This window comes from Mustelus asterias, chromosome 14 (assembly GCF_964213995.1).
Source record: "Mustelus asterias chromosome 14, sMusAst1.hap1.1, whole genome shotgun sequence".
Taxonomy (NCBI): Eukaryota; Metazoa; Chordata; class Chondrichthyes; order Carcharhiniformes; family Triakidae; genus Mustelus; species Mustelus asterias.
Genome location: NC_135814.1, coordinates 82,421,443 through 82,444,200, shown reverse-complemented (window position 1 = coordinate 82,444,200; position 22,758 = coordinate 82,421,443). Strand labels below are relative to the sequence as shown.

General features: G+C 42.4%; 1 protein-coding gene across 1 annotated transcript in view; it reads right to left on the bottom strand.

The window, feature by feature from the left end:
* Positions 1–22,758, bottom strand: part of LOC144504073 (parathyroid hormone 2 receptor-like) — a 162,725-nt gene that overhangs the window by 67,410 nt on the left and 72,557 nt on the right. The window contains exons 3-5 of the mRNA XM_078229238.1: positions 19,805–19,915; positions 19,573–19,694; positions 19,261–19,355 (exon numbers count right to left, since the gene is read on the bottom strand). Coding sequence (XP_078085364.1) covers positions 19,261–19,355; positions 19,573–19,694; positions 19,805–19,915 — 328 coding nt within the window. The remainder of the gene's footprint in view (positions 1–19,260; positions 19,356–19,572; positions 19,695–19,804; positions 19,916–22,758) is intronic.

Sequence of the window (22,758 nt, the reverse complement as noted above, 5' to 3'; positions counted from 1 at the left end):
CCTATTCTTGCTTCGAGTTTCTATGTTTCTAATATATATCAGAAACGTTGTACATATTCTGAAGATATACAGTTTTAACAATTTTGCAGTTAGTCAAAAACAAAAATGAGTAAGAAAATCATCAATCTTTAGTAGCGTAAGTTGTTAAATCTCTCAAGAACACCATAGATTCTTTCAGAATTACCTATTGCTGGAGTACACTTTTGGTTAAATATTTATGTAAGAAAAGTGATTTTTATCTTCCACTCTCCCTAACACTGGGCTCATCCAAACCTTCAAAGCCTCCACTTGCATCAGGTCCCAGTCAACCATCACTGATTTACATTGGCTCCCAGCCTGACAATTACTCAGTTTTAAAATGCTCATCCTCGTTTCAAAGTCTTTTGCTTCCTCAATCTTTGCTGTTCTCTCCTGCAGGCCCTGCAAATCTCCAAGATCTCTACACTCCTTCACTTCTGGCCTTTTGTGTATCCCAGTTTTAATTACTTCACTGTTGCTGGTCGTGCCTCCAGCTGCCTCGGCTCTAAGCTACGGAATTCACTTCCTAAACCTCTCCTCTTCTCTGTTTAACTTTCCTCCTTTTAAGATGCACCTTAAAACATACCTCTTTAATCATATTTTTGGCCCCTGTCCTAATGTCTCCTTAGGGGGCTCAGTGTTAAATTTCTGAGAGATGTTTTGCTATGCTGACATGTTAAAGTCACAATGGCCAGGATTTTCCTGCCCCCCACGACGAGTTTTCCAATGGTAGAGGGGCCCATCTCTTTCTCTTGGGTTCCCCGGTGGCTAATGGCAATGCAGATGGACATTGCTTTCAGTGGGCCCGGAAGATTCCTCCGATGGCCCGGAAGATTCCACCACCAAGAAACTTGCCGTGGGGAAGCCGGAAAATCCTGGTCTATGTAAATGTAAATTGTTTTTGTTTTGCCTTCAGATCTTTTAGTCAGATATCTATTAATAACATCAGGATTAATATGTTCTTCTGCTCATAATTAAACAGTGCTAATGGCATTGTCTTTAAGGAGCTGGTTTGGAGCAATTAGTAGAATGTTTTCACATCATGATAAGACTTCTTCTATTCTACAGAATTGTTTCTTTTATTTCTTTTATATTTTCTGACTTTATCCAGACCTTTCCTTTTTGCAACTATTAGCAGTTCAAACAAACTCCATGCTCCATGGGCATAATATAAAGAAATCATAAGTTTACTACCCTCTAATTATTTATTTTCCCGCTCTCTGCCTTTGCTCCTTCTTCCTCTTTGTGTTTTCTATCCTGCTTGTTTTCTATTTTCTTACTTATTATTTCCTTGAATGATGTTATGTTTCCTTTTTCTCTATGGGCGGCACGGTGGCACAATGGTTAGCACTGCTGCCTCACAATGCCAGAGACCTGGGTTCAATTCTCAGCTTGGATCACTCTCTGTGCAGAGTCTGCATGTTCTCCCTGTGTCTGTGTGGGCTTGCCCCCACGGTCAGAAAGACATGCTGGTTAGGTGCATTGGCTATTTTAAAAATTCCCCCTCAGTGTACCCAAACAGGTGCCGAAGTGTGGCAGCTAGAGGATTTTCACTGTAACTTCATTGCAATGTGAGCCGACTTGTAACACTAATAAATAAACTTCACCATCACCCCTCCTTTCCAGGGAAAAGTGGACCATTCTGCTTCATGTTTCCTGATAATTCCAATCACTGATTATAATGTTATCCTTATATAAATGGGGTGGTAGTCATAGAGGTTTACAGCATGGAAACAGGCCCTTCGGCCCAACTTGTCCATGCCGCCCTTTTTTTTAAAAAACCGCTAAGCTAATCCCAATTGCCCGCATTTGGCCTATATTCCTCTATACCCATCGTACCCATGTAACTATCTAAATGCTTTTTAAAAGACAAAATTGTACCTGCCTCTACTACTACCTCTGGCAGCTTGTTCCAGACACTCACCACCCTCTGTGAAAAAATTGCCCCTCTGGCCACTTTTGTATCTCTCCCCTCTCACCTTAAACCTATGCCCTCTAGTTTTAGACTCTCCTACCTTTGGGAAAAGATATTGACTATCGAGCTGATCTGTGCCCCTCATTATTTTATAGACCTCTGTAAGGTCACCCCTCAGCCTCCTACGCTCCAGAGAAAAAGTCCCAGTCTATCTAGCCTCTCCTTATAACTCAATCCATCAAGTCCTGGTAGCATCCTAGTAAATCCTTTCTGCACTCTTTCTAGTTTAATAATATCCTTTCTATAATAGGGTGAGCAGAATCGCACACAGTATTCCAAGTGTGGCCTTACCAATGTCTTGTACTACTTCAACAAGACATTCCAACTTCTGTATTCAATGTTCTGACCAATGAAACCAAGCATGCCGAATGCCTTCTTCACCACTCTGTCCACCTGTTAAACCTCAGTAGGTGGTGTTAAACCTCAGTAGTTATAATAAGCCCCAGAAAACTGCTAATGGCTCACGATAGACGGAAACTCTTTGCCCTGAAAGGTTTTCAGCCTGACAATGTAATTTCCTTGCATCTAACACATAATTATAATGACAAGATTCTAGTGATGCTAATTCAACGTATTTGTAAGGTCAGCCTCTAGATCATTAGACTTTTAATAATGAGGTATGTTATGTAATAGATTGCTTCGTGAATTATCTGTTCTGGTCAAAAGTAATTATATACTAAAGAGTGAGTTATCTCTCCTGACCAATATCAGCACCATACAGAAATAATTCCCTCAGACTTTTTACTGTGTAGGTTGATTGGAAACCCAATTTCACTTATTTTTCTGCTGCACATCTGGAACATCCACTGTGATAAGATGGTAGATAGCCTGAGGAAGTTCAATGTGCTTCAACTTAGCAACAACCACAATTGTATTTATATATTTAGAAATCTATGATTTCTATGATATTTAGAGCCAACCAGGAAGCAGGCCATTTTAGACAGTAATGCACGATGACAGAAGATTCATTAATAACCTGAGAGTAAAGGAGCCTCTAGGTAACAGTGATCATAACAGAATATACATTTACATTCAGTTTGAGAATGAGGAGTGTGGTTCAAAGACTTAAGTAAACGCAATTACATGGGTAGGAAGACAGAGTTGATTGAAATGAACTGGGAAAATGTTAGAAGGTGGGACAGTAAAGAAGTAATGGCCAATATTTAAGGAGATATTTCATTAACACTCAGCAAAGGCGTATTCTGTTATGAAAGTTAGACTATGAAAAATGATGCATTATCTGTGGCTAATTAAGGAACTGACAAATGGTATTGAATTGAAATAAAAAGTAGAATACTGCAAAGATTAGTGATAGGTCAGAAGATTGGACAGGTTTTAGAAACCAACAAAGAATGACTAAAAATTAATAAGGAGGGTGAAAATAGAGCATGAGAGAAAGCTAGCTAGAAATATAAAAACAGATGGTCAGAGTTTCAACAAAAATAAAAGAGGTAACTAAAGTGAGTGTTGGTGCCTTATGGGGGAGGGGGAGGGAGGGTGGGGAATCATGAGGGAAAAGGTATTGTGAAAATTATTGGAACTGAAGGTTGACAACTCCCCTAGATATGATGGTCTGTGTCCTAAAGTTTTAAAAGAAGTGGCTGCAGAGATAGTCAATGCATTGGTCGTGATCTCCCAAAATTCCCTAGATTCTGGAAACATAAACATAAGAACATAAGAAATAGGAGCAGGAGGAGGCCATCTAGCCCCTCGAGCTTGCCCCACCATTCAATAAGATCATGGTTGATCTGAAGTGGATCAGTTCCACTTACCCGCCTGATCCCTATAACCCCTAATTCCCTTACTGATCAGGAGTCCATCTATCCGTGATTTAAACATATTCAATGAGGTAGCCTCCACCACTTCAGTGGGCAGAGAATTCCAGAGATTCACCACCCTCTGAGAGAAGAAGTTCCTCCTCAACTCTGTCCTAAACTGACCCCCCTTTATTTTGAGGCTGTGCCCTCTAGTTCTAGCTTCCTTTCTAAGTGGAAAGAATCTCTCCACCTCAACCCTATCCAGCCCCTTCATTATCTTATAGGTCTCTATATGATCCCCCCTTCTAAATTCCAACGAGTATAAACCCAATCTGCTCAGGTCTGCACCGTGGCACAGCACCTAGCACTGTTGCCTCACAGCGCCAGGGACCTTGGTTCGATTCCCGGCTTGGGTCACTGTCTGTGCGGAGTATGCACATTCTTCCTATGTCTGCGTGGGTTTTTTCCAGGTGCTCCGCTTTCCTCCTACAGTCCAAAAGGTATGCTGGTTAGGTGCATTGGCAATGCTAAATTCTCCCTGGTGTGTCCAAACAGGTGCCAAAGCGTGGCGATTAGGGGATTTTCACAGTAACTTAATTGCAGTGTAATTTAAGCCTACTTATGATGCTAATAAATAAATCTAAACTTAAAGATCCCAGTGGATTGGATATTTGCAAAATGTAACCCTTCTATTCGAGAAAGGATGGAGACAGAAAGTGGAATCTACAGGCCAGTTAGCCTAACTTCTATCACATGTAGAATCCATTGTTAAGGAGTTAATAATGAACATTTAGAAAATCGTTCCCCATCAGACAAAGTCAACATGGTTTTAGAAACAGAAAATGGGAGGAGTAGGCCATTCAGCCCATCAAGCCTGCTCTGCAATTCATTGCGACCATGCTGATCCTCGATCTCAACACCATACTCCTGCTCTCTCCCCATTTCCCTTGATGCCTTTAGTCCCTAAAAGTCTGTTTCTTTCTTAAATATACTCAATGGTTTGGCCTTCATAGCCTTCTATGGTAGAGAATTCCACAGGTTCACCACCATCTGAGTGCAGACATTTCTCCTCATCTCAGTCTTAAATGTATCCTGAGACTGTGATTCTTGATATAGGCCATCCGACCAAAGGAAACATCACCTCTGCATCCAGTCTGTCCAGACCTGTCAGATTTTTATACATTTCAATTAGGTTCCCTCTCATTATTCTAAATTCCAGTGAATACAGGACCAGTCGACCCAATCTCCTCATGCAACAATCTGCCATCCCAGGAATCAGTCTGATGAACCTTTGCTGCATTTCCTCTATGGCAAGTATATCCTTTCTTAGGTAAGGAGCACAAAACTGCACACAATACCCCAGGAGTGATCGCACCAAGTCCCTGTATAACTGCAGTAAAACATCCTTGCTCCTGTATTCAAATCCTCTTGCAGTGAAGGCCAACATACCGTTTTCCTTCCTAATTTCGTGCTGAACCTGCATGCTTGCTTTGAATGATTAGTGTACAAGGACACCTAGGGCCTTTTGTACATCAACGTTTCCCAATCTATCACTATTTAAATAATACGCTGCCATTCTGTTTTTCTGACTGAATTGGATAACTTAATATTTATCCAAGTTATGCTGCATCTGCCATGTATTTGCCCATTCACTCAACTTGTCCAAATCACATTGAGGCCTCTTTACTTCCTCCTCACCACTCACAAATTCAGCTGGTCTTGCATTATCAGCAAACTTGAAAATATTATATTTGATTCCTTCATCCGAATCATTACTGGAGCCCAAGCACTGACCCCTGCAGTACCCCAATAGTCACCACCTTCAGCTCCAAAAAAGATCCATTTATTCCTCTGCTTTCTGCCTGCTAACCAATTCTCAATCCATGCCAATACATTACCCCCAATCCCATGCACGTTAACCTTGTACACTAACCTCTTATATCGGTCTTTGTCAAAAGCTCTCTGAAAATCCAAATACACCACGTCCACCGGTTCATCCTTATCTATTCTACAGGTTACATCCTAAAAAAACTCCAGTAGGTTCATCAAACATGATTTCCGTTTCATAAATCGATGTTGACTTTGTTTAATTCCATTGATATTTTCTTGGTGTCTGTTATCACATATTTGAGAATAGACTCTAGCATTTTCCCTATTACTGATATTAGGCTAACTGGTCTGTAATTCTCTGTTTTCACTCTCTCTCCTTTTTTAAATAGCAGGATTATATTTGTCACTCACCAATCTGCTGAGACTGTTCCAGAATCTACAAAGTTTTGGAAGATGATAACCGCAACACATGTTTGGTTGGCCACCTTCCTTTAGTATGCTGGGGTGTGGATTATCAGGCTCTGGGGATTTATCAACTTTCAGTCCCATTAATTACTCCAGCACTATTTTCATTTACTAATATTAATTTCCTTCAATTCCTCCTTCTCATTAAATCCTTTCTTCCCTAGAATTTCTGGGAAGTTATTTGTGTCTTCTTCTGTGAAGACAGAACTATTGTAGTTAGAACATAGAACAGTACAGCACAGAACAGGCCCTTCGGCCCACGTTGTTGTGCCGAGCTTTGTCTGAAACCCAGATCAAGCTATTTCCTCCCTATCATCCCGAAGTGCTCCATGTGCCTATCCAATAGCTTCTTAAATGTTCCTAAAGTTTCTGACTCCACTATCCCTGCAGGCAGTCCATTCTACACCCCAACCACTCTCTGAGTAAAGAACCTACCTCGGACATCCTTCCTATATCTCCCACCATGAACCCTATAGTTATGCCCCCTAGTTACCACTCCATTCACCCGAGGAAATAGTCTTTGAACGTTCACTCTATCTATCTCCCTCATCATCTTATAAACCTCTATCAAGTCTCCTCTCAACCTCCTCCGCTCCAAAGAGAAAAGCCCAAGTTCCCTCAACCTTTCCTCATAAGACCTACCCTCCAAACCAGGCAGCATCCTGGTAAATCTCCTTTGCACTCTTTCCAGTGTCTCCACATCCTTCTTATAGTGAGGTGACCAGAACTGCACACAATATTCCAAATGTGGTCTCACCAAGGTCCTGTATAGTTGCAGCATAACCCTTAAACTCAAACCCCCTGTGAATGAACGCCAACACACTATAGGCCTTCTTCACGGCTCTATCCACTTGAGTGGCAACCTTCAGAGATCTATGGATATGAACCCCAAGATCTCTCTGTTCCTCCACATTCTTCAGAACCCTACCTTTGACCCTGTAATCCACATTTAAATTTGTCCTACCAAAATGAATCACCTCGCATTTGTCAGGGTTAAACTCCATTTGCCATTTTTCAGCCCAGCTCTGCATCCTATCTATATCTCTTTGCAGCCTACAACAGCCCTCCACCTCATCCACTACTCCACCAATCTTGGTGTCATCAGCAAATTTACTGATCCACCCTTCAGCCCCCTCCTCCAAGTCATTTATAAAAATTACAAATAGCAGAGGACCAAGCACTGATCCCTGTGGCACTCCACTGGTAACCGGTTTCCAGTCCGAAAATTTTCCATCCACCACCACCCTCTGTCTTCTGTTAGATAGCCAGTTACCTATCCAATCGGCCAACCTTCCCTCTATCCCACACATCCTTACTTTCTTCATAAGCCGACCATGGGGGACTTTATCAAACGCCTTACTAAAATCCATGTATATGACATCAACTGCACTAGCTTCATCTACATACTTAGTTACCTCCTCAAAAAATTCTATCAAATTTGTGAGGCAAGACTTGCCCTTCACAAATCCGTGCTGACTATCCCGGATTAAGCTGCATCTTTCTAAATGGTCGTAAATCTTATCCCTGAGGACCTTTTCCATCAACTTACCGACCACCGAAGTAAGACTAACCGGCCTATAATTACCAGAGTCATTTCTATTCCCTTTCTTATACAGAGGAACCACATTCGCCACTCTCCAGTCCTCTGGCACCACCCCCGTGGACAGTGAGGACGCAAAGATCAATGCCAAAGGCTCTGCTATCTCATCCCTTGCCTCCCAAAGACTCCTAGGATATATTTAATCAGGCCCAGGGGACTTATCAACTTTCAGTTTATTCAAAATTGCTAGTACATCTTCCCTCCAAACATCTACTTCCTCCAGCCTATCAGCCTGTGACACCCTCTCTTCCTCAAAAACATGGCCCCTCTCCTTGGTGAACACCGAAGAAAAGTATTCATTCATCACCTCTCCTATCTCTTCTGACTCCATGCACAAATTCCCACTGCCGTCCTTGACCGGCCCCAACCTCACCCTGGTCATTCTTTTATTCCTCACATAAGAGTAAAAAGCCTTGGGGTTTTCCTTGATCCGACCTGCCAAGGACTTCTCATGCCCCCTCCTAGCTCTCCTAAGCCCCTTTTTCAGCTCATTTCTTGCTAACTTGTAACCCTTCATCGAGCCAACTGAACCTTGTTTTCTCAACCTTACATATGCTTCTTTCTTCCTCTTGACAAGACATTCCACCTCTTTTGTGAACCATGGTTCCCTCACTCGGCCATTTCCTCTCTGCCTGGCAGGGACATACCTATCAAGGACACGCAGTATTTGTTCCTTGAAAAAGTTCCACTTTTCATTAGTGCCTTTCCCTGACAATTTTTGTTCCCATCCTATGCTTCCTAATTCCCACCTGATTGCATCATAATTACCTCTCCCCCAATTGTAAACTATGCCCTGCCGCATGGCCCTCTCCCTCTCCCTCTCCATTGCAATAACAAAAGACACCGAATTGTGGTCACTATCTCCAAAGTGCTCTTCCACAACCAAATCCAACACTTGGCCCGGTTCATTTCCCATTACCAAATCTTTTTCTCCATTATCAAATCTCCCATTTTGGATTGTAAGGGACCTACATTTGTCTTCATTAATCTTTTTAAATGCTTGTAAACATTTTTACAGTCCACTTCTATTTCCTTGCAAGTTTAGTCTCATAATCTATGTTTTCCCTGTTAGTCAATCTCTTGGTCATCCTTTGCTGAATTCTAAACTCCTCCCAACCCTGAGACTTGTTACTTCTTCCAGCAACTTTATATGGCTCCTCTTTCGATCTAATACTCGCCTTAATTTATTTTGTTAGCCATGGTTGGGCCATCTTTTCTGTTGTATTTTTGCACTAGAAAGGAATGTATAGCTGTTGCAATACATGCATTGATTCCTTAAATATTACCCATTGTCTATCCACCATCATGCTTTTCAATTAAGTTACCCAATCTATCACAGCCAACTCACCCCGATACCTTTGTAGTTTCTTTTGTTTAGATTTAGGACCTTAGTTTCAGATTTGGATTATTTCACTACATATCCCAGTGAAGAATTCCCACATGTTATGGTCACTCTTCCCTAAAGGATCCCGCACAACAAAATAAACCCCTTCTTGTTGCACAATACCAAATCTAGCGTAACCTGTTCCCTAGTTGGTTTCTCAACATTCCAGTTCAATAACTATCCTGTAGTCAGTACAGGAATTCATCCACCATAGTATTATTACAAACGTGGTTTGCCCAGCCTATATATAGATTTAAGTCACCCACGTTTACGGTGGCACCCTGTAGCATTACATGCATCTCTAATTTCCTGTTTAATGCTGTCCCCTAACTTACCACCACTGTTTTGTGAAAAGGCAATCTTGTTTGACTGATTTATTAGAGTTCTTTGAGGGAGTAACAAGCAAGATAGGTAAAGGGTAACCTGTAGATGTGCTCTACTTTGATTTCCAAAAGGCATTCAATAAGGTGCCACATAAGAGGTGCCCTTATACCATAAGATAAGAGCTTATGGTATAGCAGGTACCATATTAACACTGATAGATTGGTTAGCTAACAGGAAACAGAAAGTAGGGATAAATGAGTCATTTTTGGATAGGCAAGTTGTAGCCAGTGGAGTGGAACAGATATCATTGCTGGAGCCTCAACTAATTACAGATTATGCACAAAGGGTTCAAATGTATGGTAGCTAAATTTGTTTATGATGCAAAGTTAACTCGGATAGTAAGTTGTCAAGGGGCCATAAAGACTCTCCAAAGGATATAGATAGGTTATGAGAGTGTACAAACATTTAACTGATGGACTATATTGTTGGAAAATGAGAACTTGTCCCCATTGGCAAGAATATTATTTGATTATAGAAATACTGGAGAACTATAAAGTACAGAGGGATCTGGATATCCTGGTACATGAATCATAAAATGTTAACATGCAGGTACAGCAAGTGATTCGGAAGGCAAATGGAATGTTAATATTTATTGCAAAGAGAATTAAAAATAAAAGTAGAGAAGCATTGCTTCAGCTGCAGTGCAACCTTCTATGGAGTACTGTGTTCAGTTTTGGAGCTGTGTCACATCTCTGTGGAATTTGCTTCTCCAGAATACTGTGGAGTCTGTGTTATTGAGTATACGGTAAGAAGTCTCACAACACCAGGTTAAAGTCCAACAGGTTTATTTGGTAGCAAATACCATAAGCTTTCGGAGCACTGCTCCTTCGTCAGATGGAGTAGAAATATGCTCTCAAACAGTGCAAACAGACAAAATCAAGTTGCAGAATACTGATTAGAATGCGAATCCTACAGCCAGCCAGGTCTTAAAGGTACAGACAATGTGGGTGGAGGGAACATTAAACACAGTTTAAAGAAATGTGTATTGTCTCCAGACAGAACAGCTAGTGAGATTCTACAAGCCCAGGAGGCAAGCTGTGGGGGTTACTGATAATGTGACATAAATCCAACATCCCGGTTTAGGGCGTCCTCATGTGTGCGGAACTTGGCTATCAGTTTCTGCTCAGCGACTCTGCGCTGTCATGTGTCGTGAAGGCCGCCTTGGAGAACGCTTACCTGAAGATCCAAGGCTGAATGCCCGTGACTGCTGAAGTGCTCCCCCACAGGAAGAGAACAGTCTTACCTGGTGATTGTCGAGCAGTGTTCATTCATCCGTTGTCGTAGTGTCTGCATGGTTTCCCCAATGTACCATGCCTCGGGACATCCTTTCCTGCAGCGTATCAGGTAGACAATGTTGGCCGAGTTGCAAGAGTAGGTACCGTGTACCTGGTAGATGGTGTTCTCACGTGAGATGATGGCATCCATGTCGATGATCCGGCATGTCTTGCAGAGGTTGCTGTGGCAGGGTTGTGTTGTCGTGGTCACTGTTCTCCTGAAGGCTGGGTAGTTTGCTGCGGACAATGGTCTGTTTGAGGTTGCGTGGTTGTTTGAAGGCAAGAAGTGGGGGTGTGGGGATGGCCTTGGCGAGATGTTCGTCTTCATCAATGACATGTTGAAGGCTCCGGAGGAGATGCCGCAGCTTCTCCGCTCCGGGGAAGTACTGGACGATGAAGGGTACTCTGCCCACCGTGTCCCGTGTTTGTCTTCTGAGGAGGTCGGTGCGGTTTTTCGCTGTGGCGCGTCGGAACTGTTGATCGATGAGTCGAGCGCCATATCCTGTTCTTATGAGGGCATCTTTCAGCATCTGGAGGTGTCTGTTGCGATCCTCCTCATCTGTGCAGATCCTGTGTATTCGGAGGGCTTGTCCATAGGGGATGGCTTCTTTAACGTGTTTAGGGTGGAAGCTGGAGAAGTGGAGCATCATGAGGTTATCCGTGGGCACCACGGAGCATCATGAGGTCATCTCACGTGAGAACACCATCTACGGTACCTACTCTTGCAACTCGGCCAACATTGTCTACCTGATAACCTGCAGGAAAGGATGTCCCAAGGCATGGTACATTGGGAAAACCATGCAGACGCTACAACAACGGATGAATGAACACCGCTCGACAATCACCAGGCAAGACTGTTCTCTTCCTGTGGGGGAGCACTTCAGCAGTCACGGGCATTCAGCCTTGGATCTTCAGGTAAGCGTTCTCCAAGGCGGCCTTCACGACACATGACAGCGCAGAGTCGCTGAGCAGAAACTGATAGCCAAGTTCCGCACACATGAGGACGCCCTAAACCGGGATGTTGGATTTATGTCACATTATCAGTAACCCCCACAGCTTGCCTCCTGGGCTTGTAGAATCTCACTAGCTGTTCTGTCCGGAGACAATACACATTTCTTTAAACTGTGTTTAATGTTCCCTCCACCCACATTGTCTGTACCTTTAAGACCTGGCTGGCTGTAGGATTCGCATTCTAATCAGTATTCTGCAACTTGATTTTGTCTGTTTGCACTGTTTGAGAGCATATTTCCACTCCGTCTGATGAAGGAGCAGTGCTCCGAAAGCTTATGGTATTTGCTACCAAAGAAACCTGTTGGACTTTAACCTGGTGTTGTGAGACTTCTTACCATGTTCACCCCAGTCCAACGCCGGCATCTCCACATTATTGAGTATACTCCTGGCTGAGTTAGATAGATTTTTGATTGACAAGTAAGTCAAGGGTTATGGGGGAGCAGACAGAAAATGTGGAGTCGAGGCCACAATCAGATCAGCCTTGTACTTATCAAATAGCAGAGCAATATCAAGGAGATGAGTATCTAACCCTTGCGAATTCTCATGCCCTTGTGTTCTTGTATGAGCCAATGTATGTCAGTGAGTACAGAGTTGCTCAGGCGGGCCTTGGTGCATATTAGGACATGGGCAACAGATGTGCAGTTCTGGTGTACCCTGCAAACAGAAATCCACGGTGCTCACAGTCTCCAAGAAGACTGGCCACGGACAGGAGGAAAGAAATTCTGAAGAATTATTTGGAGAATTATTAATTATTTATCATTTGTTTCTTAGCCATTTGTGAGAACTTAAGGTAATAAATTACACTGAGCAAGTGCTAATTAGGCTGAGACTGAATGAAATTCGCTTTAATTGTAAATTTCAGAAACCATGAGTGTGCACAACCCCTTTTTATCAAAATATGTAACATACTTCCATTATAGGGGAGAGGTTAGAATCAATGCATGAACTCTTTACAACCCAATGTTTTCAGATGTAGTTCCTTGTCAAAACAGGAACACAAAGACTTGTAATACAAATGGCAATACATGTTTAGTCTGGCAACATCAGCACCATATTCTTTTTTCTGGACAGCGTTTTCCTTTCATTTAGTATGACTTTACAATTTGGGATAGTGAATTTCACAAGCTTTTCACGGCTTCTGCACATTAACTAAATTTCACAAAATGATCATATCTTACAACTATGAGTGACATGCGTTACGGAACAGTTTGGACTCAGTGCTTTGTCGAACAATATTCCCTGTCGTATCTTATATTATTGTGGGTTTGTGCACTGTGGGAGAGGAGCACCCGGTATACAGGCAGATAAAGAATCATCTAATTCAGGTATTAAATAGGGCCTTGGTGAGAAATTAAAGGTTTGAAATAAAATTAATCTGCTTTTGAACGAGAAAGTGTCTTTTTATATGAATGCCAGTCTATCATGGTAAATTGATGTGCATTGAGAATTTATTTGATAAGGTTTGGAGATGGTGGTTTTTGCTGCATTTAGCCAATTCCCCCAACTCTGAAAATTACACAGACCCTTTGTTACAATTCTTCATCTCTATTTTGCTCCTTGGGTCTCTTAATCTATTCCCACTCCCCTGCTCATTCCAGTGCTCCTATCCAGCTTTCCATCTTCCACCCTGTTTAATGTTGAGCTGACTAAAACTTTGCTGCTAATATCCCAATTTCCCTCATCAACTATGTGTTTGTTAAATTACATTAGTTACCAGCATTCCGACAGCATTCCAATTTTAAAATTCGCATTCCTGTTTCCAAATTCCTCCATGGCCTCTCCCCTCCCTATTCCTGTCACTTCCTTCAACCCGACATGCCTTTAAGATTCCCATACATCCATTTCCTCCCCACAGTTCTTGAATGAGTTGTTGTCTTCCAAATCCCTGCCCTTCTTGTCTGTAACTCGAGGATTGAACCCTTCCAATTGGTTTCTGCCCCTGCTGAAACTGTTTGAGCCTCTCAGTTGCAGTCCATAAAGGAAATGCAAATCCTGCTTCTTCATAAACTCACTTTGTTTTCTGATTCAACTCCACAGACACATCCAACACCCAGTGCCACCCGTAACCTCTTTATATATCCCAGGGACTTCTATTAAATGATTAATATCTAACTTAGGACTTAGGTGAGAGGTAGCTGTTAACCCATTCCTAATAGAAACAACCTCTATTAAAGTCACAAGTGATGTCACATGCGACTATGACAAATAAACTGTTCGTCCTCATGATTCTCAACCTGACTGCAATCTTTGACATGGTTGACTATACTAGCTTCCACCAATGCTTCTCCTTCTTTGTCCAGCTGTGTGGGACTACCCTCACTGGTGCCATTCTTATCTATCTCACCATAGCCAGAGAATCACCTGCAATAGCTTCTCTCCCTACTCCTGTGCCATTACCTCTGGTGTCCCCCAAGGATCAATCATTGGACCTCTCCCAATTCTCATCTTCTTGCCATCTCTCAGTGACATCATCTGTAAACACAGGTCATGCCCCATATGTATATTGATGACATCCAGTTCTATCTTACCACCATGTCTTTCAATTCCTCCACTCTCTCTGATCTGTCAGATCGTTTGATCAACATTTGATATGGAGGAGCAGAAATTCCCTCATGCTAAATGTTAACATAAGAACATAAGAAATAGGAGCAGGAGTAGGCCATCTAGCCCCTCGAGCCTGCCCCGCCATTCAATAAGATCATGGCTGATCTGAAGTGGATCAGTTCCACTTACCCGCCTGATCCCTATAACCCCTAATTCCCTTACCGATCAGGAATCCATCTATCCGTGATTTAAACATATTCAACGAGGTAGCCTCCACCACTTCAGTGGGCAGAGAATTCCAGAGATTCACCACTCTCTGAGAGAAGAAGTTCCTCCTCAACTCTGTCCTAAACCGACCCCCCTTTATTTTGAGGCTGTGCCCTCTAGTTCTAGCTTCCTTTCTAAGTGGAAAGAATCTCTCCACCTCTACCCTATCAAGCCCCTCATTATCTTATAGGTCTCTATAAGATCCCCCCTCAGCCTTCTAAATTCCAACGAGTACAAACCCAACCTGCTCAGTCTCTCCTCATAATCAACACCCCTCATCTCTGGTATCAACCTGGTGAACCTTCTCTGCACTCCCTCCAAGGCCAATATATCCTTCCGCAAATAAGGATAAATATTGGACAGTTGAAAGCCAGTGTCTTTGATTGCCACCACAAACTCTGTTCCTAAGCCACTGATTCCACCTTTCTTCCTGGCAACTGTCTGGAACTGAACTAGACAATTCATAAACTTGGTGGCATGCTCGACACTGAGTGTAAAGGCTGGCCACATATCCACAACATCACCAAGACCACCTACTTCCACTTACATAACATTATCAGGCTCTATCCTTGGCCGGAATTCTCCAGTCTCATCCGTGGAGGGGCCCGTTGAGAGCGAGAATGGAAAATATGGCGTTCCACCCAAAACTCCATTCGCTTTCAGCGAACCGGAAAATCCCAGCCACACACAATGACAGAAAGTTTCGGCCCTTGCCTCACCTCAACTGCTGCTGAAGCCCTTATCCGTGCCTTGGTTACATTGACCATACGCGACAATTCCAATGCTTTCCTGTCCGGCTTCTCACCTTCCACCCTACCTAAACTCCAGCTAATCCAAACCTATGCTGCCCATATCCTAAATTCCATTCACTCATCAACCCTGTGTTTATAATCTACATACGCTCCCAATCCAGTAACGTTCCAATTTTAAAACTAATTCTTGTATTCAAATTCCTCCATGGCCTCGGCCCTCCCTATCTCTGTCACTTCCTTCAGCCCTACATGCCTTTGAGATTCCCGCACTCTTTTAATTTTTGACTTGTGGATGTCTGATTTTAATCCATCCACTACTGGCGTCCATGGCTGGCCCTAAGCACTAGAATTCCCTCGCTAACTCTCACTACCGCACTCTCCTACTTGAAAATGCTCCTTAAAAGTCATCTCTTTGCACAAGCTTTTGATATTTAATATCTCTTTATACGATCAGTGTCAAATTTTGTTATGAACCCTGCCATTAAGTGCGTTGGAATGTTTTACTATATTAAAGTTACTTTTTTGTAAAGTAATTTAAAGCTCTGTTTGAAAAACAGTTTGTGGCAGAGAATACCACACTCAAAATCACCTTTTGTGCAACAGTTATTTTTCATCTACCTGTTAATTCTTCAATCTTCCTGCCATCTTGTTGATCAGTTCAAATAATCAGTCACGTTTTCTCTATTGTAATCCTTCATAGTGTTGAAAAGAGCTGTGACACATTACCTTCTTGGCTCCACGGAATCACTCATCTGTTTTCATAACTATAACTCCTCCGATATTATAATATCTTAGTTTTGGAATGCCTGGAACAAAATCTGAGCTGTCTTTCTTGCCTGTGTAATATGTCAATCCAATTCTTTCTGGAGTTTTGCAACCCAGCTCTCCTATGGAATCCAGTGATGCGCAACTTCAAAGACTAAACTGAACTTTAATCCCCACATCAAATCCAGCAGCAAGACTTCCTATTTCCACTTTCACCATATCTTTCATTTCTGTCCCTACAAGGGATGAAGTCTGGCCTCGTGCTGCAGTCTGGATGGTCTTATTGCTAGCACCATAGAGGCTAGCACCATAGAGACTAATTGCAAGCAGGCAGAGCTGTACTACTCAAGTGGAATGGCAGGTGCCCCTGACAAAGTAGAACGTAGGAACAGGAGTGAGCCATTCAGCCCATCGAGCATGTTCCACGATTTAATACGATCATGGCTGATCAGACATGTCAATGCCTTTTACACGCACTATCCGAAGGTTAGACCTGAAAACACAGGAGAGGTCCAGGAAGGAGCATAGGCTGACGAGAGTGGATAAAATATCCAGGATGAAGAATTAATGGAGGAGGAGGGGGGTGAAGAATGGGGAAGTAGCATGAGAAATGAAAATAGGTTGAAACATTTGTTTCCACTGATTTGGTTGGCCCCTTTTGTCACATATTAGCATGGGCCAGTGTTATAGCTCATTGGCAGGTAGTTCATAGAAATCCTACAGTGCAGAAGGAGGCCATTCGTCCCATCGAGTCTGCATCGACAACAATCCCACTCAGGCCCTATCCCCATAACTCCATCCCCATAACTCCACATATTTACTCCGCTATTCTCTCTAACCTATGCATCTCAGGACACTAAGGGGAATTTAGCATGGCCAATCAACCTAATCTGCACAGCTGTGGACTGTGGGAGGAAACTGGAGCACCCGGAGGAAACCCACACAGACACGAGGAGAATGTGCAAACTCCACACAAGTGACCCAAGCCGGGAATCGAACCCAGGTCCCTGGAGCTGTGAGGCAGCAGTGCTAACCACTGTGCCACCCCTTCAGTGGGAGCGTTACATCAAATAAAACAGAAAAGGGCCTTGTCTGAGCTCAGGCAGGGCAGTAGTTAGGGCACCACAATTATCCTAAGAATGCTGCTCTTAATCACAATCCCTGCTGTGAAAAGTGTGCAACATTATTGCCTTATTTATGAACCAAACAGGATGATAGAATAGTTGACATGGGATATTACAGAACGCCGACTTAAAACATTTAGTACAGATTCTCAATATTTTTTCTAAACCACAGCTGGTGAGGTTGAAGAAAAAGCCCAGTAACCATAGAAACCCTACAGTACAGAAAGAGGCCATTCGGCCCATCGAGTCTGCACCGACCACAATCCCACCCAGGCCCTACCCCCATACCCCTACATATTTTACCCACTGAAGGACATATTTTACACAGAGGGTGGTGGGGGCCTGGAATGCACTGCCAGACAAGGTGGTGGAGGCGGACACACTGGGAACGTTTAAGACTTATCTAGATAGTCATATGAACGGAGTGGGTATGGAGGGATACAAAAGAATGGTCTAGTTTGGACCAGGGAGCGGCACGGGCTTGGAGGGCTGAAGGGCCTGTTCCTGTGCTGTATTGTTCTTTGTTCTTTGTTCTAATCCCTCTAATCTATGCATCTCAGGACACTAAGGGCAATTGTTTTAGCATGGCCAACCAACCTAACCCGCACGTCTTTGGTCACAGTACATTGGTCACACACATCTTTGGTCACAGTACATTGGTAACAATAAATAAGACATTGTTTAAAGACTGTTCTTAGGCATATGTCATCGGTACGCGTGCAGTGTCCTGACATAAATTGAAAATTTGGTGCACAATATCAATTACATTGGCTTCTTGTAATAATTTGAATGTAAGAAGTATCCTTGCACAATCTGATTTCATGGGACAGGAGAAATCCTGACAGTAAGCTTTACTTCAATTACATAAAGCCTGTGTTTGAAGTTTAGTGTCTGTGCCCAGAGAACTAATTATCCCAGAAACCTAATGCAGCTTCTGTTTCAACAAGCATCAGCGCTTTGTTTTAGATGCTACACATCTTGTTGATTTAACTTTTGGAACTGTTTTTTATAAGCTGTACATATTAGAACAGATTGTGCTGATGAATCAACTCTAGTACGAGCTATGAAGAGCAGCAATGCATCACATTTAGGGCCATTGATTTCCTCTGTCTTGCTCCCAAATAGTACTAAAAATGTACGTACTACAGAGGAAGAACAGCAGCTATCCAATCAAGCGGTTCGGTTCGTAAATAAGGCAGCAATGTTGCCTTCAGTTAATATCTACACATGCACATTTTTCGCAGCAGGGATTATGATTAGGAGCAGCATCCTTAGGATAATTGTGGTGCCCTAACTAGTGCCCTGCCCTGAACTCAGCGAAGTAAGCTCAGACTAGGCCCTTTCTGTTTTATTTGATGTAACACTCCCACTGAAGTCAACATTATTCATTCAACCGTTATTCTTCCTCCCACACATTGGGTACATTGTATCAACTTAGTGAAGCTAAGCTTCACACAATGGAAAAACATACATTGAATATGAATACTTTAACCATCTCTTTATCCCTGACCAATCTTCTTCATCACCAGGCCAACTTCCACTAGATTTTCGTATGGAATTTTGCAGGAGGCACGGGGCACAGTTGACCAAAGCCTGCTTGTTCCCTAATCTCCCGCTTCCCTTCATGCCTCAGTCACACAAGCAATGATTTTCCATCCACTCATTGTTGCCTCTCTCACATAAAGCTCGTGATGGCAATTCCAAATTGTAAAAAGTACCCCATAGAATGCCTGCAGGTATGGAAAGAGGCCATTTGGCCCATTGAGTCTGCACCAACAACAATCTCACCCAGGCTCTATCCTCATTACCCAAGTATTTCCCCTGCTAATCCCCCTGACACTAAGGGGCAATTTAGCATGGCTAATCAACCTAACCCACACATCTTTGGAGTGTGGGAGGAAACCAGAGCACCCAGAGGAAACCCATGCAGACACGGGAGAACATGCAAACTCCACACAGATAGTCACCCAAGGCCAGAATTGAACCCAGGTCCCTGGCACTGTGAGGCAACAGTGCTAACCACTGTGCCACCATGCTGCCTCATTACGTTCCTTCTCATATCTAAATTTCTAATGAATAAAAATAAATTTGACAAATCTTTTCCACTTACTTAAAATATCCTATGATCATAATCGCTATGGCCAATGAGCAGAGTGATACAGAATACCCCACAGTATACATTATATATAATCGTTCAAATAATTCCTGTTGAATAAGAATGCATAAGAAATAGTTAATATTCAGTAAAAATACATTTCTGGATTTATATTTACTAATTATATAATATTCAAGTAATCTAAAAATGGCATTAAAATCTCTTGGAATATAATCCTATTATCCCCCATTCAAACCCTCACCCAGAAACTATAATACAAATACAATGGTCTGTAAAACCTCAGCAAAGACAGATTTCAACTTTTACTTGTCGATTGCTATTGTCTGGCTGCAAGAAAGTGATACACTCTGTGTAATTTGTCCATGTTCGGTTCAGATTTTCAACAAACTTCCATTTTCCATCATCATCACACTGACGATAGGCAAACCCTGCAAAAGAAAAAGAAACACCTTTTTAAGAGCTTCATATTTGGACTGATTAGTCTTTCTTCCGTTAATAAAGTTGGAGTTGGCGATAATGAACAAACGAAGTGCAGTACCATTATGATTAAAGTCATATATGTAACTGGGGCATGGAACGGCAGTGAGCTCTCCTGCGAAACCACTCGGCCAGCACGTTAAACCATCCCAATCCGGAGAACAGGATCCATCTGAAAAAGGACGTCATGAAACAGAGAAAGGAATGGTTTGAGTCCAAGGATATTAACTGTACCAAAACGTTCTCCAAACATTCTTGCTTTGCTCAGAATAACATAATTAGACTGTGATATAGACAAACGATATAGAATTTCTTCAGCAGGATTTGAGCACTCATACTCTAAGTTTCCAGTTGTAGTTAAGTGGTACAACTGATATCACAGAGTCAGAAAGTTGTGGTGTTCAGTTAGAGTCACACTGAGCCCAAAATCTAGGTCAATACTCCACAGTAGCACTGGGAGAGTGCTTGACTGCCACAGGTACTGCTTTTCAGCTAAGACATGAAACCAAGGCCCTATTAACTTTAATATAAAATATCTCACACACTATTTCAAAGAAGAACAGGGAGGACTCCCTGGGATCCCTCAACAAACATCACTAAAATAGATTATTTAGTCACTATTCGTTGTTGTTTGTTGGGCTTTCCCGTGTGCACATTTCCTACGGTATTAAAAGGTTTGCAATTATAAAAAATACACTTAATTGGCGATAAAGAAATTTCTAATCATAGAATCACACAGTAAAGAAGAGATCCTTCGGCCCATTGAGTCTGCACCAACATGTGTGAAACACCTGACCTCCCATCTAATTCCATTTACCAGCGCTTGGCCCACAGTCTTGAATGTTATGACATGCTAAGTGTTCACCTGGGTACTTTTTTTTAGTAAGAAGTCTCACAACACCAGGTTAAAGTCCAGCAGGTTTATTTGGTAGCCAAATAAACCTGTTGGACTTTAACCTGGTGTTGTGAGACTTCTTACTGTGTTTACCCCAGTCCAACGCCGGCATCTCCACATCATGACTACTTTTTTTAAATCATGAAAGGTAGGTGCAAGTCTTTCATTTGAATATATTCTTTCAATAACCGCAACATAGCTGTTACATTTCGGACTGCTCCAGATACTTTACAGCTGATAAATATATTCCCTCTGTTAAACAGAAATGTAGAGATAGCAGAGTTAAAATTGGGGTGGTTAAAATAACAGCTGGGCCCTAACCCTGTCAGGTAAATGTATTAAGGATTACAAAACCAAGCCGGGTAAATGAAACCAAGATATAAATCAGCCATGATCTAACTGAATGGTGGGACCTAGTTGAATAGCCTACTGCTGTTCCAGTGCTCTATACCATTTTAGCTGGATGGCTCAGGCATTTGCCTGAATCAGCTGTGAGCCTTATGTTATAAAGAGGGGAGACAGTCAAATTTAACTGATTTATTTTTCTCACCACCTGTCCATGAGCATAGGTGTTTTAAGTTTTGAAATAGACTGTGACGTGCTTCCCCAATTCCTGTTTGTGAAGTCAATTTTAAAATGACTCACGGCAAACGATCTTTAGGGTTAAATCGGAAGTATTATTTATTCATATATTCAAACCTGGGGGATAGTCATCTTAACTACATACATACACATAAGCACACGAGAAGAGGACAGGAAATAAAAGGGTTTTATAACTAGGAATAACTTAGAACAAAAAGAAATAACGTGAATGTAAGAAACCAGAATGTCAGGGCGGGATTTTCCGGCCGCGCTCATCCAAAACTGGAAAATCCCACCCGAGGTCAATGGACCTTTCCATGGACCATCCCTCATCCACTGCGATTCCCATGGCAGGCAGAATGGAAAAACTCCCCCTCAGAGTTCGGTGAGGGTTCCTTCACATACGGGTTAAAGGGCAGGTGAGTTCAGCGTGCTAAAAGCAGGAGTTTCCAAGTTCTTTCAAAGTTGGTGATGGAGGAAGATGAGATTTGTATACATGATGTGGAGATGCCGGCGTTGAACTGGGGTGAGTAAGAATTCTCACAACACCAGGTTAAAGTCCAACAGGTTTATTTGGCATCACGAGCTTTCAGAGCGCTGTTCCTTCATCAAGTGAGTGATGAAGGAACAGTGCTCCGAAAGCTCGTGATACCAAATAAACCTGTTGGACTTTATCCTGGTGTTGTAAGACTTCATACCAAGATTGGTATACAGAGACTTGGTCAGCTGAACAGGTGATGGCAGGAATCTTCTAGTGAAAAGCAGTCAAGCAGTAATAATGCTATGATCATAGCATGTGGTGTTATGTCAGCAAAACATTATTGAAACTGAAAGTATAGCTATTTTCAACTCTCAGATGCTGAGAGTGGAAAATAGGGAGACTGTTTTTGTTTATAGAGTTTTTAAAGGGCTGGACATTCAAACAGCTTGCCAGCTCTACAGACATTAGCCGCTCTTCAAGGGTATCAATGCCTATGCAGAAAATAATTGTTTCTCACACATTTGGGGTTAAGGACACTGGGTCTGTATGAACTCATCACTGAGTTCAAAATGACCTGCTGAGTTTTGGCTTCCAACAAATGGGAGTCAGTTCCCACCCCTGATTCCTCTCCTTCCCTGCCCCCGCCATCAGAGAAAATGATTTCTGACAGATATGGGTGTGACACATCCCGATTTGGGGCCTCCATTTTAGATACACCATGGATTTTCTGCAAAAGTCCAGACCAACATTGCTTACCACCTTTCATCAAAGGTTACTGACCTTTAACTCTGCTTTTCCCTTCACAAAGTCAGACCTGCATTTTCTGCTTTTTTTGTCAGTCAAGCATGTTGTGTAGTTTCAGTGCTCTGCTTAATTTATTTCCTGACATTTAGAGGAGAATTACCATTCTTGGTCATTACTTCAATAGTTAAGTGGCCTTCAATCTCCTTGAGAACTCAAAACTAAAAATTACTGTAGTGAGTCATGGTTGGCAGGGTTTCTGCTGGTAAGGAGAAGAAACCCAATAGTCTAGCTCAAACCTGCCAACGGAAAGGTA